The 17,850-nt window shown below is 41.2% G+C and overlaps 1 protein-coding gene across 9 annotated transcripts in view; it reads left to right on the top strand.

Moving 5' to 3' along the window:
* AMBRA1 (autophagy and beclin 1 regulator 1) overlaps positions 1–17,850 on the top strand; it is a 177,921-nt gene that overhangs the window by 20,133 nt on the left and 139,938 nt on the right. For 5 of the 9 annotated variants that reach the window (XM_070427906.1, XM_070427902.1, XM_070427899.1 and 2 more), the window contains exons 2-7: positions 4,370–4,623; positions 5,464–5,522; positions 6,245–6,428; positions 7,282–7,454; positions 8,534–8,600; positions 9,147–10,600. In XM_070427906.1, the coding sequence (XP_070284007.1) occupies positions 4,489–4,623; positions 5,464–5,522; positions 6,245–6,428; positions 7,282–7,454; positions 8,534–8,600; positions 9,147–10,600 (2,072 nt within the window). In that variant the 5' untranslated portion in view covers positions 4,370–4,488. The remainder of the gene's footprint in view (positions 1–4,369; positions 4,624–5,463; positions 5,523–6,244; positions 6,429–7,281; positions 7,455–8,533; positions 8,601–9,146; positions 10,601–17,850) is intronic. The other 4 variants (XM_070427905.1, XM_070427904.1, XM_070427903.1 and 1 more) reach the window with 2 other exon arrangements.

Below are 17,850 nucleotides of genomic sequence, written 5' to 3'. Positions count from 1 at the left end.
GTCCCTTTGACTTCTTGCCATCAGTCAGACTTTCTCTTGTTTGAACTTTCAGTGTGTTTAGGTCCCTGGGAATTGATAGACAAGCTCTTTGGTAATTCTGAGCTTTAGTTTTTTTTAGATTTCTTGAAAACTGGTATTTATAGACGCTCTTATATCTTCCTTTTGATACCTGTAGAAACTCCAGGTTGCATCACAGTTTCCTGGGTCAGTTGAAGTTTGTGACCTATTATTCTTTTTCCTTGTGAATTACACGAGGTCAAAGATCAGATTTCTTCTTTTTTCTTTTTTTTTTGGAATTAGACTGCTGCTGTTTTCACCACATGTTACAAGATTATAAATAGTTTAAAGTTATTTCTTAGAAAGTACATTTATATTGCACTGTTAGGACAAAACTAATTTCTTCAGAAATTCTCTATATTAGGTTAAAGAATTATAGGCTCATAAAGAATTGTAGACTTAGTAAAGGGTTAAGGTGAACTAATGGGAACTGTATTTCTGCACCTTACTGGTTAGTAATTAAACTGCAAGGCAGTTTCACTTCCAGACTTTTGGTTTTAAACCATGAGTTGTCAGAGTCACCAGGCAGATTGTTTCCTTCCAGTTAGTTCACCCTTGGTTTATTCAGAAGGTTGGCTTACAGCATGTTGACATTTTCAGTGTGTACATACATATATCATGCACTAATGAGGGATGAGAGCCGTATCATGAGGATAAAGGTTAGAGTTTGTTCCTTTGTCACTCCTTAGGGAACGGTGCTTTGTATGTGACTAGGAACATGTGAGCTGTGTCTTTCAATAGAATCTTTCTTACTTTTTACATTTTAATATTCCAGGGAGAAAACTCCTTTCAGCACAGGCTATAAACATTTTTCCTTCTGAGTATTTGGATGAATCTAGTTGTGTACTTTTTTAGATTGCAGCCTTTCATAAAATGTAAAGAGCCAATTTGTTGTTTGACTTTTTACAATAAGCATTTATTACTTAAATTTAAAAAGTAAAAAGAACACTGCATTTTCTAATTATCATATCACCTGTAGTCTCACCATCCAAAGATAACCTTGGTTATTATCTTTTTATATTTCTTTTATGTCATTATTCTCCAAGCTCTTTTTTAAAATAAAATTGGGATTATACCGTGTATATAATTTTGCATTCTGCTATTTTCATTTAACATGTATTTTCATTTAACATGTGTTTTTCACATCATTAAATATTTCAAAAATGAATTTTTAATAGGTAATACATTTCAAAAATTTAAAAATGATATAAAACAAACAAGCAAGGTGGAAGTCTTGCTTCCATCTCCGTTTCCATTCACCTTGTTCCTTCAGTTTCTAATAAGTGTTAAGTTATCCTCTTATTCAAAAGGTAGCATTACTATACTGAATACAGTGATCTGTACCTTGCTTCTTCCAACCCCTCCTGGAGGTCTCTCGTTGTCATTACCCAGAGAATCTTCCTTAAGTAGATTGGTCATTTACTACCTTTAGAGAGAGAGAGGAAGAGAGAGGGAGTGAGAGATAGAAACATCCAGCAGAGAGAAATATCAGCATTGGTTGGCTGCCTCCTACATCCCCCCTGCCCGGTATTGAGCCTGCAACTCGACTGGAATCGAACTGGCAACATCTTGGAATGAGGTGCCACTCAACCACCAACCCATACCAGCTGGGCCATTTAATCCCTTTTAGATGGACACTTGGGTTGTCCCTAATTTTTGTTATTATAAACAATAAGAAAGAAGTAGTTATTAAAGGCCAAACGGTAAGCATTTAATCTGTTTCAGTTATTAAGGGTCAGTTCTTTCCAGAATGCCAGCTAATAAATATAGAAATAATAACAACATTAGAAAATCTGCCCCTAAGTGAAACAGTTCAAGAAAGAAGCATCGCCCTAGCTGGTTTGGCTCAATGGATAGCCTGAGGACTAAAGGGTCCCAGGTTCGATTCCGACCAAGGGCATATGCCTGGATTGTGGGCTCGATCTCCAGTGGGGGGTGTGCAGAAGGCAGCCAATCAATGATTCTCTCTCATCATTGATGTTTCTATTTCTCTAAAATCGATAAAATATATTTTTTTAAAAAAAGAAAGAAGCATCAGTGACTGCTAAACCATTAAGCAAAAGGTCGAGGAAGAACAGATACTCGCATGGTGCCAAATGTTAGCCACAGATTATCATTGTAAAGGGAGAAATAGACCTTTTTTATAAAGAGAACTTTCTGGCTGCTACAAATCCAACCAAGTGATCATGTTTTGCCAAGTGATCACATAAGTTACCAAGTCTGACTAAGTGGGACCGTCTGAGAATATGTGCCACCTGATGTACTGTACCAGGGGGTTCATAGTAGTATCATCTGTGAAGCATTCTCCAAAAACAACCTAACTCTAATCAGTGGTTTTTAGACCTAAGCTGTTTACAGGAAATATAAGGGATACAGAGGCAAGCTAAATGGCACTGTGAAGGAACAATTAAATAGAACTAGGATGTTAGACATTCTGTAAGTCAACTATCTTGGTCTTTTAAAAAAGCTTGTGTTGTAAAAAAACACACACCAAAAAAACTTGTAAATAAACAAACAAAACCAACGAAAACAAAACTTAAGGCCATCTATAATAATAAAAGCATAATATGCTAATTAGACTGGATGTCCTTTCGAATGTCCTTCTGGACGAAGCCAGGGCTACGAGGGAAGCCCAGGTCCCGGGTGCTGGAGGGAAGCTGGTGCCGGCAGCCAGGAGAAGGAAGGCCTACTCTTGCACGAATTTCGTGCATCAGGCCTGTAGTTCTAGAATAAAAGACTAAAGAGACATGGCATCCAAATTCTATGCTTGAGTCTTGATTTAATTCTGGATTTTAAAAAAAGCCAACTCATTAAAGGCGTTTTTGGGGGGACAGTTGGGGAAATTTGAATGAAGACTGAATATTAGATAATTGGTGTGATAATAGTATTGTGGTTATGAAGCTAAATGTCCTTATTACTAGGAAATGCATAATGGGGTATATAAGGTTAGAGTGTTTTTCAGAAAAAACACACACACATATATTGATGGAGATAGATAAAGCAAATTTGACAAAGTATGAACAATTCTTGAGTCTGGTGAATAGTGTATGTTTCACGCTTAAAAACTTTCCTGTATATTTGAAATTTGAAGAAACAGTGCTGCAATGAATAACATTTATATATATTATTTTGAAACACAATTTTATTGGGCTGCATATTTCATTGTATAGAGGAGCCAATTCTTTAATTTTTGTATACATATATATATTTTGATGCTAGTTAACATCTTAGTAGCACCTTTATTTTGTGACAGTTTTATGTTCTTAGGGGTTGTGGTGGATGAGAAAAAGGAACTGAAAATTTTTTCTCTCCTCTGTTCTCTACTTTGGAACTTTAGTGGAGAAGAGAAAACTAGAGTGAGAAAGGTACTCCAAAGTAGTCCTCATGTACTTACTTGCTTTTAGGTAGGAAGTAGAATGGCAGTTACTACTGAGAGCTGTACTGCAGGTAATAGCCTCTTCAGATCTGTTACCTGTCCTTTAGTTTGGAGATTGCCCAAGTGAAAGAAGGGGTGCCAGCGACTAGGGTAGCAGCATGGCACAGAAGTCATGTCTTATTTTTGATAAGTTTCTAGATCTCTTTATTATTAGCAAAAGTTCTTCCTGTCTGATAAAATAAGAACAGAGTAACTGCTTTAGAGAATGGTCTGTTCTTTACATAAAAGGCTGAGCTATGGAGGATATGAGCAGAATTTAAGGAAGAAATATTTTTGGAAGAAAAGTTCTGGGGAAAGTATCATTTCTGAGAAAGTGTCAATCCTTTAAAATAAAAGCCTAATGTGCAAATTGTCCCCTCGACTGGGAGTTGGACCAGGGGGTGGGGCTGGCGGTGGTCGGGGGAAGAGAGGCGCCCCCCAGCCAGCAGCCACTAGGGACCCTACCTGTGTATGAATTTCATGCACTGGGCCTCTAGTCTATATATATAAAAGCCTAAGTGACCATTACGATGGAATGACCTGAACAACCGGTCAACCAGTCGCTATGACGCACACTGACCACCAGGGGGCAGACACCCAACACAGGAGCTGTCCCCTGGTGGTCAGTGCACTCCCACAGCCAATCTCCCATGGTCCCTCCCCCCCGTCTGGCTGGCCCCGTCCCGCACCTGGCAGCTGGCAGGCCCCGGTTGCCTCAGACCCGATAGGCCTTGATTGCCCGTTAGGCCTAAGGACCCCACCTATTTCATGCACTGGCCTCTAGTTAAATATGAAAAGAATACTTTCCTTTTTGGGCTAGATTCGTATTTGCAATGGGAAGCTTCTCTGTAGAAACTTTGACATTAATGTTCATTGACATTAATGTTCATACTTTAGATTTCCATGAAGACAACTCACAAAGACCTGAATGGCCTCATTTTAGCTGCTTCAGCGTGTGGAGCTATTGCTTGCTCCTTCTCTTCCTGTGCCTGGTGTTACAGTGGCTGCTGAGCACCATGAAGGTTGTTCCAGAGAAAAATGCTGTCCGCATACTCTGGGGGCGAGAACGGGGCACTCGGGCCTTTGGAGCTCAGCGGCTTCTGCAGGAGCTGGTGGAAGATAAAACCCGGTGGATGAAATGGGAGGGCAAGGTAAGAAAAATGGTTACTTTTGACATTGGATTTGTGCAGGGGTGACAGTAGAATGGGACCTTAAGTTGGGTTAATGACATAGAGTTGGGGTGTAATTCATTTTGTGTACTAGAATAGATATACTATGTAACTTAGGGAGTTTTTTTTAGAAAATATAATTTTTAATTGATTTCAAAGAGGAAGGAAGAGTGAGGGAGATATAGAAACATCAATGATGAGAGAGAATCATTGATTGACTGCCTCCTGCACGCCCCGTACTGGGGACCGAGCCCACAACCCGGGCATGTGCTCTGACTGGGAATCAAACTGTGATCTCCTGGTTCATAGGTTGGCATTCAACTACTGAGCTACACCAGCCGGGCAGGTAGGTGTTTTTTTATTTTTTTAAATATATCTTTTTATTGATTTTAGAGAGGAAGGGAGAGAGAGTGAGAGGTATAAACATCAATGATGAGAATCATTGATGGGCTGCCTCCTGCATGCCCCCTTCTGGGGATCAAGCCCGCACCTGGGCATGTGCCGTTGACTGGAATCAACCTGGGACCCTTCGGCCTGCAGGCCAATGCTCTATCCACTGAACCAAACCAGCTAGGGCTGGGCAGGGAAATTTGGCAAAACAAATTTGGAAGAACTTATGGGCTAGAAGTACCTTTTTTCTTTACAGTTAGACATTTTTCCTAAAGCTAATTTAGATTTGTCTTTCTCAATTTGTAACTTCAGCATGTCCAGTTTGATAATTTACTCTGTGAATACTAATCTAGACAGGTTCGTGTATTTTTGAGGTAGAGTGGGCCATAGTTTATAAATAATGTTTTTTAACTTTTTCTGTTTGTTCCCCAGAGAGTAGAACTGCCGGATAGTCCACGCTCTACCTTCTTACTGGCCTTCAGCCCAGACAGGTACCTAGTACTTATCTATTACTTAAGACTTGTGATAGCATTGCTTTCTGTGTGTTTGACCTAACTTGATCCTCCAAGTCAAACCCTTAAAGCAGTGGTTCTCAACCTTCTGGCCCTTTAAATACAGTTCCTCATGTTGTGACCCAACCATAAAATTATTTTCATTGCTACTTCATAATTATAATGTTGCTACTGTTATGAATCGTAATGTAAATATCTGATATGCAGAATGGTCTTAGGCGACCCCTGTGAAAGGGTCATTCGACCGCCAAAGGGGTCTCGACCCACAGGTTGAGAACCGCTGCCCTAAAGGCTCTTTGAAGCACTGTATGAACAGAGCTTTGACAGTGTATCAGAAAGGGAAAGAAAGTAGACGAGCAGTTATAACCATAAAAATAATAGGAATAAGCAAAGAACATTGAGGCACAAAACTTGGGAAGTTTTTCAATAATCATCCCTTGCGTGTGCAGTATGGGCCACCAGTGGTGTGATAGTTTCCCAGCTAGAAAAAATATTCTCAGAAGGGGTTATGTGTCATTTGGGGACAGGGTGGAGAATTCAGAAGCTTTTAAAGATCAGGATATTTCTGCTGTTGGTAATGCCCAAGGTGTAGTTTTTTTGTCCTGGGATGAGGAATATTATAAATTTTCTGTGTCATTCAAAGCTGATAGTTTGTTCCCCTCCCACATGCTTCACATTGACTTTGTACTCTGATTTCCTAGGACTCTCTTGGCCTCCACCCATGTGAACCATAATATCTATATTACGGAGGTGAAGACTGGCAAGTGTGTTCATTCGCTGATTGGACACCGTCGTACTCCATGGTGTGTCACTTTCCATCCCACCATCTCAGGCCTTATTGCTTCTGGCTGCCTGGATGGGGAGGTTAGGATTTGGGATTTACACGTAAGTATTTCTTTGTCTTTGGTGTTCTCAATTCAGAGACTTGTTTACCATTGGGTTCTTAATTCTGGAGGAGAGACTAGCCAGGTTCTTACCACTACATCCAAGTAAGTGGTAGTCTTTACCCACTTAAATAATAGCAAGCCTAGCCTCCGTTCTGTGATGAATACCCTATTTAACTATTTTTCCATCCGTCCATGCTCTACCATGTGTTCAGGATGGATTTTTGTTGTCTTATAGCACGGATTATACAGTACTCTGATTACGATCCTCAAAGCAATATGCTCCTTGTCCTATTGAATGGCTAGTGGGTTGTACACCATGACATGCACCAAGCTTGAGTTTTCCCAGGCTTCAGAAGTAGGAGCTGTACTGATGCTCGTTGCTGATGGCTTGTAGAAGACTTGGAGAACTGAACTGACAGTAATATTTTTCTAATAAATTGGTGACACTGCTCGATCGCTGATTTTCTACGTCGTTTTACAGAGGACAAATTTTTTTTTTTTTTTTTTTAAATATATTTTTATTGATATTTTGCAGAGAGGAAGGGAGAAGGATAGAGAGTTAGAAACATCGATGAGAGAGAAACATTGATCAGCTGCCTTCTGCACACCTCCTACTGGGGATGTGCCTGCAACCAAGGTACATGCCCCTGACCAGAATCGAACCTGGGACCCTTCAGTCCGCAGGCCAACGCTCTATCCACTGAGCCAAACCGGTTAGGGCTACAGAGGACAAATTTAAAGTATGCCCTGCCATAGTAACTTTACCTTAAATGTGGACCTTTTGAGAATTTGACATCTCAGTTTTCTGGCAGTTGGTAACCTGAGAATATTTGGGATTGGTTCATTCATAGGGTGGCAGTGAAAGCTGGTTCACAGATAGCAACAATGCCATTGCCTCTCTGGCTTTCCACCCTACGGCTCAGCTCCTTCTGATTGCCACTGCCAATGAGATCCACTTCTGGGATTGGAGCCGAAGGGAGCCCTTTGCTGTGGTGAAGACAGCTAGCGAGATGGAACGGGTCCGGTGAGTCCTCTGTCCACCAGTGATGTCTGGCATAGATTAGCATGGCTTTCACCTGGGAGACAAATTGTTATCCCTACAGCTCCTTCTGCCTTTTTTTTTTTTTTTTAAAGAATTTTTATTGATTTTTAGAGAGAGGAAGAGAGAGAAACATCAATTGCTGCCTCTTGCATGCCTGCTATCTGGGATAGAGCCTAACTGGGAATCCAACCAGCATCCTTTCAGTGCACAGGTTCATGCCCAACCAACTGAGCACACCGGCCAGGGTGCTCCTCCTACCCTTTCAGCAGCCAGTCAGCTGGGAAGTAGTTAATTTTGTTCATTCCAACTGTTCATTATTGGCCTATCTTCTGGTTTTGAAAACTGGGGTCATTAGAATCTTTTTTAGGTTCAAAGCTATCTGGGTTTGGAAGAGCCCCGTTTTGTGAGAGATCTGAAAGGTATTCAGGTTGTGGGTAGCTTGAGGGATAATTGTTCATCCCTAGTTATCTGTGTTTATCAAACTGCAAGAGGGAGATGTAAGTATGCATCAAATATGCCAGTTGATATTTATTTAACCCTCAAGATCAAAACACACATTGTCTGAATTAAAGCTGATGCAGTTTTCCTTTGGCTCTCTTGGCATTAGAATTGGATATAAGCTAGTCTAGTCTAACTTATAGACTCCGCTAGTTACTTGATGTTGAAACTGTTCATTGTCACCAGAACTCATGCTTCTTGCCAGTATAGCTACCATATAAGGGAGGAACTGAACTTGTGGCAGAGTTTGGGACCATTCTATGCTTTGCTATTATGATGAGCTCATAGATATGAGCAAATGTGTGCTTAATGTAGCTGCTTCCTGGAATGAAGTCTAGGTATTTTTTGAAATTATTTTTGTGATACAGATTTCCATATTTTGGCAAGTGTAAGGAGAACAAGAAGTATTGAACTTGACTATTGTAATTTCTTTGAAAGTTTTGAAAATCTCTAGGGTGAAGTAATCTGACATTACAGTATTGATTGCTATAAATTTGTACACTTTTCCTCTTCTGAGTTAGCATAATCTCTATGCATGTCTTTGTCTCTTCTTCTGTTTTCAGTCTGGTGAGATTTGATCCTCTTGGACACTACTTACTCACAGCAATTGTTAACCCCTCTAATCAGCAGGTAAGTTAGTCAGCATTTCCAACTCCATCTAAATTGTGGCTTATTTTTTAAACTAGTGTTGTAATTCTGATTGTATTAGACTTTAATTTTCAATGCCCGAGTGTTTCTCTCCAGTCAGTATTCAAAACTAGCTTCAGACTGTATTCAAAGTTATAGCCATAATCATGATAGGGGAGTCAATTCCAAAACCTGAGTGATTCCATCATTAGAAGTAACCAGGCAGTGTTGGATAGATTGTCATTCATGTGCCTCTGGCTGGTTAACATTTTGCTTCCCCTCACTGCCTCTGTGTTATGAAGATGTCTTTTTTAAGAGAATTGGTTTGCCAGCTGTACTCATTCAGAAATGTTGTTAATTGGAAGGGAATAATTTAATACCATATGATGATTCTGAATCTGAAGCCAGTTCTCAACACTTCAGAGGTGGAGTTGTTGCTTGTCTGTGAAAGTTTTTCTTGGATGATTATCAGTAGCTTTTCTTGGTTTACCTAAAGGTTCTACCTAACTGTCTTGCTCTGCCTCCATCCCACCTTGGTCCACACTGCAGGGTGATGATGAACCAGAGATCCCCATAGATGGAACAGAAATATCTCACTACCGACAGCGTGCCCTGCTGCAATCACAGCCAGTTCGCCGGACGCCTCTCCTCCACAATTTCCTGCACATGCTGTCCTCTCGCTCCTCTGGCATCCAGGTGGGAGAGCAAAGCACAGTGCAAGAGTCTGCTACCCCCTCACCCCCACCGCCTCCCCCTCAGCCCTCCATGGAGCGCCCCAGGACTTCCGCTTACATCAGGCTCCGACAGCGGGTCAGTTACCCCACAGCTGAGTGCTGCCAGCACCTTGGGATCCTGTGCCTTTGCAGCCGCTGCTCTGGCACTCGAGTTCCTTCCCTCTTGCCACACCAGGACAGTGTTCCCCCTGCTTCTGCCAGGGCTACTACCCCTTCCTTTTCTTTTGTACAGACCGAGCCCTTCCATCCCCCGGAGCAGGCCTCATCAACGCAGCAGGACCAGGGCCTCCTGAACCGGCCGTCTGCCTTCAGTACAGTCCAGAGCAGCACTGCCGGCAACACGCTCCGCAACCTCAGTCTGGGTCCCACCCGTCGCTCTTTGGGAGGCCCTTTGTCTAGCCACCCTTCTAGGTATCACCGAGAAATAGCTCCCGGACTGACAGGATCTGAATGGACCCGGACAGTGCTCAGTCTGAACTCCCGCTCTGAGGCGGAATCCATGCCCCCGCCCAGGACCAGTGCCTCTTCGGTGACTTTGCTGTCTGTGCTGAGGCAGCAGGAAGGTGGCTCTCAAGCATCTGTGTACACTTCAGCCACAGAAGGGAGGGGTTTTCCAGCTTCAGGGTTGGCAACTGAGTCAGATGGAGGGAATGGCTCCAGCCAAAACAACTCAGGCAGCATTCGCCATGAGCTTCCATGTGACCTGAGACGCTTCTTTTTGGAGTATGACCGGCTTCAGGAGCTGGACCAGAGCCTGAATGGGGAACCCCCCCAGACCCAACAGGCCCAGGAAATGCTCAATAATAACATTGAATCTGAGAGGCCAGGCCCCTCCCACCAGCCCACCCCACACAGCAGTGAGAACAACTCCAACCTGTCCCGTGGTCACCTGAATCACTGTCGCGCTTGCCACAATCTGCTAACCTTTAACAACGATACCCTGCGTTGGGAAAGAACCACACCTAACTACTCCTCTGGCGAGGCCAGCTCCTCCTGGCAGGTCTCCAGTACCTTTGAGGGCATGCCATCGAGTGGCAGCCAATTACCACCTCTTGAGCGGACTGAGGGCCATACGCCCAGCTCCAGCAGGCTGGAGTTGAGCAGCTCTGCTAGTCCGCAGGAGGAGAGGACTGTGGGGGTGGCCTTCAACCAGGAGACAGGCCACTGGGAAAGAATTTACACCCAGTCCAGCAGAACTGGAACTGTATCACAGGAGGCCTTACATCAGGATATGCCTGAGGAAAGTTCTGAGGAAGATTCACTCAGGAGGTAAGCAGGCGCTTTCTGTCCTCTCTTACATCCCTTACTCTTCTCCTTATATCTCTTCCTTTAGTCCTGCAGATGTTGTGGCTGCATCTGGAGCGTCTGAGACCCATGCATTTGGTTTGGCTCTCCCTACTTCCATTGCATCTTCTTGGAAAATCATGCTCTCGTGGCGGAGAGAAGATAGGGCCTAGCTATATGAGTCAGTTGGCTCTACTAGCTCCTTTTCTGGTTAAGCTCTTGTGACCTTTAACCTTAAAGGAGAGTGTAGATTAGGTTAGAGGTGCATGAGGAGTTGAAGAGGGGATAGAACCATTGACGTCCTCTGCCTGGCTTTTTTTAACTTCTTGAAGGATTGTATATTCAGGGCTATGAAACAAGAAAATGTCCCAGTATGTTTAGAAATTAGTAGTAAAAGAAAACCCTGCTTGGGGCAGATTAGTGTATTGGGTCTTCTTGTGTTGCTTTGTGTTCAGCTCTTAAATCTGATCTTTTGGAGCAATGCAGCTTGACAGAAAAGAAAATAATATATATGTTGAAGATAGTTCATATTTTTTGAGATAAATATATTTTTTGGACAGCAAGTTAGTTGCTTAGTTAAGATTTTTTGAGTAGATCTTGCAGATGGACATTTACCTCAGGGTGGGGAAGAAGAAGAATTTATAGAAGGAAGGCCTCTCCATACTCAGATCGGCATCTCAGGCAACTGTTTCATGGAAGAAACTGAGTGGGTATAGTAAATAGCCCACCACATGTTCAAGGTGTGGCTGTGTGTGCATCTATCTTGATTTATTAGGGTCTTCTTTCTGCAATTCTGTAAAGGTCAAATCTAGTGTAATCACCAACTCCCAGACTCTGCCTTTTGGATCCAAGCAGCATGTTGTTCTGCATTATATCCTCTGTTTAAGCCACTGAAATTTCTCTGACAAGGGAAGGAATATGGATTGTGCACATAATGTACTTGTTATTTTGGGAGGATGCTTTAGAGAGTTACCCAGTTAATAAGGACTTGTTGAATGGTTACAATTGTTCCAAAACTGTGCTAGGCACTGTGGGGAACCCAAAAGGAGCAAATAGCCGGTTTTTGCCCACTGGGAATATACATTGTTATTGTAGAGGCAAGCCTTATTTACATGAAAGTATATAAAAAAATGTAGGGAACTGAATGCTTTATTGTAAGTTTCTGAGATTAAATGTAGTATAATTTCAGAAAAAGGGAAGAATCAAAGAAAGCATTACAAAATCATGTCTTGAAAGATGGGTAGGATTTAGAGAGAGAGAGAGAACTTTTATTTTAGGGGAACAGTCCATACTAGGGGAGGAAGGGCATGATGTATGCAAGACAGTAGGTGGTTCCTAAGGGGAACAGGGGAACTTGGTTGGACATAAAAGATAAAAAATAGCGGTTGTTGCTATGCCCATGTGATTGAGGCCAATTCTGGATTAACATTTCCAAAATTCTGGCTTTGGAATATTTTACCTTACATCTCGAGTCTTGGATTCTGTTCATCCTCTTTGTCAGGATAGCTGAGAAGGTAGCAAGCACAGTTCCTGACATATAGAAGGTATTCAAAAAGTTTATTAAAGGTAGCCACAAAAGGATTGTCTTCATTTACTGCAGTGGTTCTCAACCTTCCTAATGCCGCGACCCTTTAATACAGTTCCTCAAGTTGTGGTGACCCCCAATTTCATTGTTACAAATCGAACATAATTAAAGCCTAGTGATTAATCACAAAAACAATATGTAATTATATATGTGTTTTCTGATGGTCTTAGGCAACCTCAGTGAAAGGGTCGTTCGACCCCCAAAGGGGTCGCAACCCACAGGTTGAGAACTACTGATTTACTGCATTAAAAGCCTACCAGTGTCTGTTTCCATAGCAGTAGTGGGCTTCTGCTCAGCCTTTGTCCATCCTCTTCCAACAGGACCTCTTCATTGTTATTCTGGGAAATACCTACATGGTTTAAAGTATACTCTGCTGTTTGATAATAGAGATATCAATCAGTTACTGAGGGCCCTACTATGTGTTAGGTAGTGTGTTCTTGCTTTCAATGAATTATTTCTATTTCCCACAGCAACTTTGTGCAAGGCAGGTATTAAATTTTCCATCTTACAGTTGAACAAAGTGAGGCTCAGGGAAGTCCAGTGTCTTGTTAAAGGTCCCATAATAGGTCACTGAGTAGGGATTTGAACTCTGGTTTGATGACTGAAGATTTTTCCAAGCTGCCCTCCATGATATATTCCTAATGGGACAATCTCCTCTTTAGGCAGCCATTTTTTATTTATTTTTCCTTTCTTTTAACTTTTTTATTATGAAAATCTTTAAAAATATAAAAACGAAAAGTATAGTACATGATTTCAAAACATTAATATTTGGCCAGACTTCTTTCATTTTTGTCCCCTATCCAATCCCCCACCTAGATGTTATATAATTTGTCTGAAAATAATCCAACGTGTTTTTTTGCAGTGGTTCTCAACCTGTGGGTCGTGACCCTTTCACAGGGGTCACCTAAGACCATTGGAAAACACATATATAATTACATATTGTTTTTGTGACTAATCACTATGCTTTAATTATGTTCAATTTGTAACAATGAAATTGGGGGTCACCACAACATGAGGAACTGTATTAAAGGGTCGTGGCATTAGGAAGGTTGAGAACCACTGCAAGAAATGCTGTTCAAGAAAACTTTCTACAATGATGAGATGTTCTGTATTTGTGCTGTTCAGGACAGTAGCCACTAGCCAACTGTGGATCCTGTTCTTCCTCTTTGTCAGGAGAGCTGAGAAGGTAGCAAGCACAGTTCCTGACATACAGAAGGCATTCAAAAAGTTTGAAATGCAGCTAATGTTATCTGAGGATCTACATTTAAATTTTTAAATTTTAATTTAAATGTAATAAGCCACATGTGACTAAAATATTAATGATTACTTCTTTTTTAAAAAATATTTTTTATTGATTTTTTACAGAGAGGAAGGGAGAGGGATAGAGAGTTAGAAACATTGATCAGCTGCCTCCTGCACACATAGAGAAAGTACTATGTGTGCCCGCAACCAAGGAACATGCCCTTGACCAGAACCGAACCTGGGACCCTTCAGTCCACAGGCCAGTGCTCTATCCTCTGAACCAAATCGGCCAGGGCATGATTACTTCTTAATAAAGTTAGCCAATTTAAAATTCAGAAACTGGCCCAACCCGTGTCACTCAGTTGGTTAAGCATTGTCCCAGGCACCAAGAGGTCAACGATTTGATTCCTAGTCAGGGCACATGTGGGTGTACAGGAGATAGCTGATTGATGATTGCCTCTCGGGGATATTTCTGTCTCTCTCTCCTTCTCTCTCTCTCTAAAAAATCAATTAAAAACCATTTAAATAAGTAAATAAAATCCAGAAACTGCCCTGGCTGGATGGCTCAATTGGTTGGAGTGTCATCCTGTACACCCAAAAGGTTGTGGGTTTGATTTCCGGTCAGGGCACATACCTAGGTCACTAGCCTGATCTGTAGGTAGGGCATATGCAGGAGGCAAATGATCGATGTTTCTCTCTCTACAATCAATAAAAACATATCCTCGGGTGAGGATTTAAAAAATAAAATCAAATCCAGAAACTATTAAGGATCTACCAAAAATTTTTGTAGAGAAAAATACTATGTGTGTGGTTTAAACAAAGTTATAGCATTAAAAAATGTATATTGTAGAAAATGAAGACCTTTGTCATCTTGTAAACAATTTTACATATATGCTTTAAAAAATTTAAAATATATAACAAATGCATGGTTATTGTAAAATTGTATATTAATACAGTAAGTTATATTATGTAAGGAGTCACTTTTAGATGAGCGAGGATGAGGTATACCATGAATGCTGACATTCTAAAAAACGAGGTATATTTTAAAATTTATAAGTGCACACACTTTAAAGAAGGGCCATCACTTCCTCATGAATTGAATGGCTACATTCTAGTATAAGTCACTAAGACATCTTCTTCTACTTCTAAAGGGCCGTGACATTTTTGAGCTGATGATCACAGTACAGTACAAGCCCTTGCTTGGATTTCCCCAGCAGGTGTCAGTGTTGGGCTGCTGCTGCCACTAGTCTAGAATGGTAGGGGGGCGGGGAAAGGTATACACCGGCTACTGAAGGGAGAGGGTTTCTTCTTTGGCCTTGCAGTGGGGGAGAGACTAAAGAGGCATGTTTTGATCCTTGGTGCTTCTGATAGAATTAATAGTGTTACAAATAGTGAGAGTATTAAGCAGCAGTGTGTATTTTAGTGTACCAGATGGTCTATGTTGCATAGACCTACGAGGCATGTGGCCTGCCAGCCGTGAGGTTGACATGCTTGTCAGTGATCCCAGTTAGGGAGGTTCACTATTAAATCCCAACAAGTGAAAGATCAAAATTGGACTAAATCTTCCCCAAATAAATTGTTCCTCCATTCTTTTTCTAGATAGGTAAGGCGTTAGGTCTGAAGTATTTAGTAAGATTGAGTGTGTTCTGAGAACTGTTGTCTTTGATTTTTACTTTTCCCTTATGATCAATGAAGATTGGGGAGAACATTGGTTATAGCATAAAACTTGGCCTAAAACATTGAAGCTTAGAGTTGGAAGTCCTCATTAGATTTCTAAGGGTGTTTTTTGTTTGTTTGTTTGTTTTAGACTTTTGTAAGGGAATTGCTTTGGAATTTGGAGCAATCTGAAGCCTCTTGAAGCTTCATAGGCCCACTAACTTGTTTGATCCTTCAGCTCTGCTCACGTGGGGATGATCCAGGGAACTTTTAGCAGAAACATCATTGATGGAAATAAATGGATATGTCTGCAGGGCTAGTTGTAGGTTCACAGAGGCAAAAGGAATCTAGAAATGAGGAAGGTACCAGTTTTCATAGCTTGATTATAATACAGAGTAGGATCCAACTTGAATATTTTTGTTGTTGTTAATCTCACCCAAAGATATTTTCCCATTGGTTTTTATTTTATTTTTAAAAATATATTTTTATTGATTTCAGAGAGGAAGGGAGAGGGAGAGAGAGAGAGAGTGAAACATCAATGAGAGAGAACCATTGATGAGCTGCCTCTTGCACATCCTCCATTGGGGATCGAGCTTGCAACCCAGGAATGTGCCCTTGACTGGAATCGAAACCGGGATCCTTCAGTTGGTAGGCTGATTCTCTATCCACTGAGCCAAACCAGCAAGGGCTTCCTGTTGGTTTTTAGGGAGAGTGGAAAGGAGAGGGAGAGACACAGCCCTGACCAGGGCCAGGAATTGAGCCTGCAACCAAGGTACATGTCCTTGACCAGAATTGAACCCAGGACCCTTCAGTCCAAGGGTCGATGCTCTATTCACAAAGCCGAACTGACTAGGACCAACTTGAGTACTTTTTCTTTGCCACTGGCTTAACTGGTTTAAAGGGTTTATTTATCTAAAACCCTCCCAATTTCTTTGGATGGGGAGTATACATAATTTATTATTCAAAATTTAGCACAACTGTCACCCTTTCCTTTGGGAAACCTTCCCTGACTGTCCAAATAATCACTTCCTCTTCTTTGCTGCTTGTGTACTAGATATGAAATTGCACCTGTGGCAGAAAGTATTTGTTTCCCTTTCCGCCAGTGAGCTCTCTGAAGGCAGTGACTCTGTCTGTATCCCTGTTGTACCAAAACAATACCTGGCACGTAGTAGGTGCTCATTAAATGGTAGTTGAATTGGACAAATGGAATTGAAATGACATCCCCTGTGATCCAGTATGTAGTATAAATCCTTTTTGTCCTTTTTAGTAAAAAAGAAAAAAATAACTTCACTATATTATATATATATCCCTTTAGTCTTATAGAGCGTTGTTGGCTCAGTAAGTATGTGTTGAATAAATGGAGTGGCATTGTCTAGAGCAGTAGTTGCCAACCTTTCAGACCTCATGGACCACCATTGGTCCCCAGACCACTGGTTGGTGACCGCTGGCCTAGAGTACATAGAAGACACCTTTTATAACTTGAGCTCAGAAGACCGAGAACTTACTCCTCTGTTTCACTGTTGTGCCATATTTTAACTTGTATATTGGTTGTCCTGAAGCCTGTAATAAGTCTTATGCACTTGGTTATCTGTCCTTCACATTGGCTCCCACTGACAGACGACTCAGTTCACTGGCCTCATATACAGCTTCCTCTTGAGACTATTTTGTTGGTCTTTGGCTTGACCTTTCAGTGATACTGATATGTCTGCTAATCAGTGCTGCTGTTGTGCTTTTCTCCTTAAAGACTCTCTGCAGTCTCAGTGATGATATACTTGGTCTTGATAAAGTCTTGATAAAGTCCAAATTAGATTTGAATAAACCAAATTAAGTGTGAAGGTTCTATTTCCCATTGGTGCATTATGTTTCTTGTAGTTTCGGTGGAAGGCCTTCACTGAATTTGCTTAGAAGTAGGGTGTTTTGGGTTTGAAAAAGTGGGTGCTCATCTATTTTTGTTTTGGGGTCCATGATTTATTAGAATAAATCTTTTTGAGTTTTGAGATGATTTGGGTTTTATTTTTTGACAGGGGTGAGGGGCAGAATTCTTATATTAAGAGAGAGTTTTGCTTTTCCTCTAATTATGCCCCTAAAATATTAGAATTATTGTCTTTGGTATTCAAGTTACAATAAACCCTTCCTAACTTTTGAGTTCTTACTCAGAAGTTTGCTATGAGAGGACAAAGAATAGGGAAGAATCCTTTGTGGTATGGATAAATCATGACTTGTTCCTGCAGTGAAAGGAGAGAACGAAGTATTGAGAAATCAAAAAGAAGACAAAGCTGATGGTGGAATTTAAGCAGCTAGTTTTAAGAGAGGAAATGGAAGCTCGGGGGAATGTAAACCCAGGCCTTAGAGGAGGAAGCTGAGGTGTATGAAAAAGGGCTGCACCTCCCGTAAACATGGCTCTTACAATCTTGGAAATTGGGCTGGTGAAAAAGTTACTCTGATTGATCAATTTGTTTATTCATTTAGTTAACAGAAATATTTATTAAGCACCTACTGTGTACCAGATATGATTTAAGCAGAGCTATAAATCTCTCATTCTACTAGGAGAAAGATAAAAAATAAAATATCTAGGCTGCCAAGTGGTAATATATGTATTATATTTGTTTTTCAGAAAAATATTTTTAAATGTAGGCAGTGCTGGAGTGGAAGTTTGTAGTATTAAGAAGAGTCGTCAGCCTTAGCTGGTTTGGCTCAGTGGATAGAGCGTCGGCCTGTGGACTGAAGGGTCCTAGGTTTGTTTCTGGTTAAG

This window comes from Myotis yumanensis, unplaced genomic scaffold, assembly GCF_028538775.1.
Source record: "Myotis yumanensis isolate MYYU_CA2020_CCGP unplaced genomic scaffold, mMyoYum1.0.hap1 SCAF_10, whole genome shotgun sequence".
In the NCBI taxonomy this organism is placed as follows: domain Eukaryota; kingdom Metazoa; phylum Chordata; class Mammalia; order Chiroptera; family Vespertilionidae; genus Myotis; species Myotis yumanensis.
This window is presented reverse-complemented; position numbering and strand designations above follow the sequence as displayed.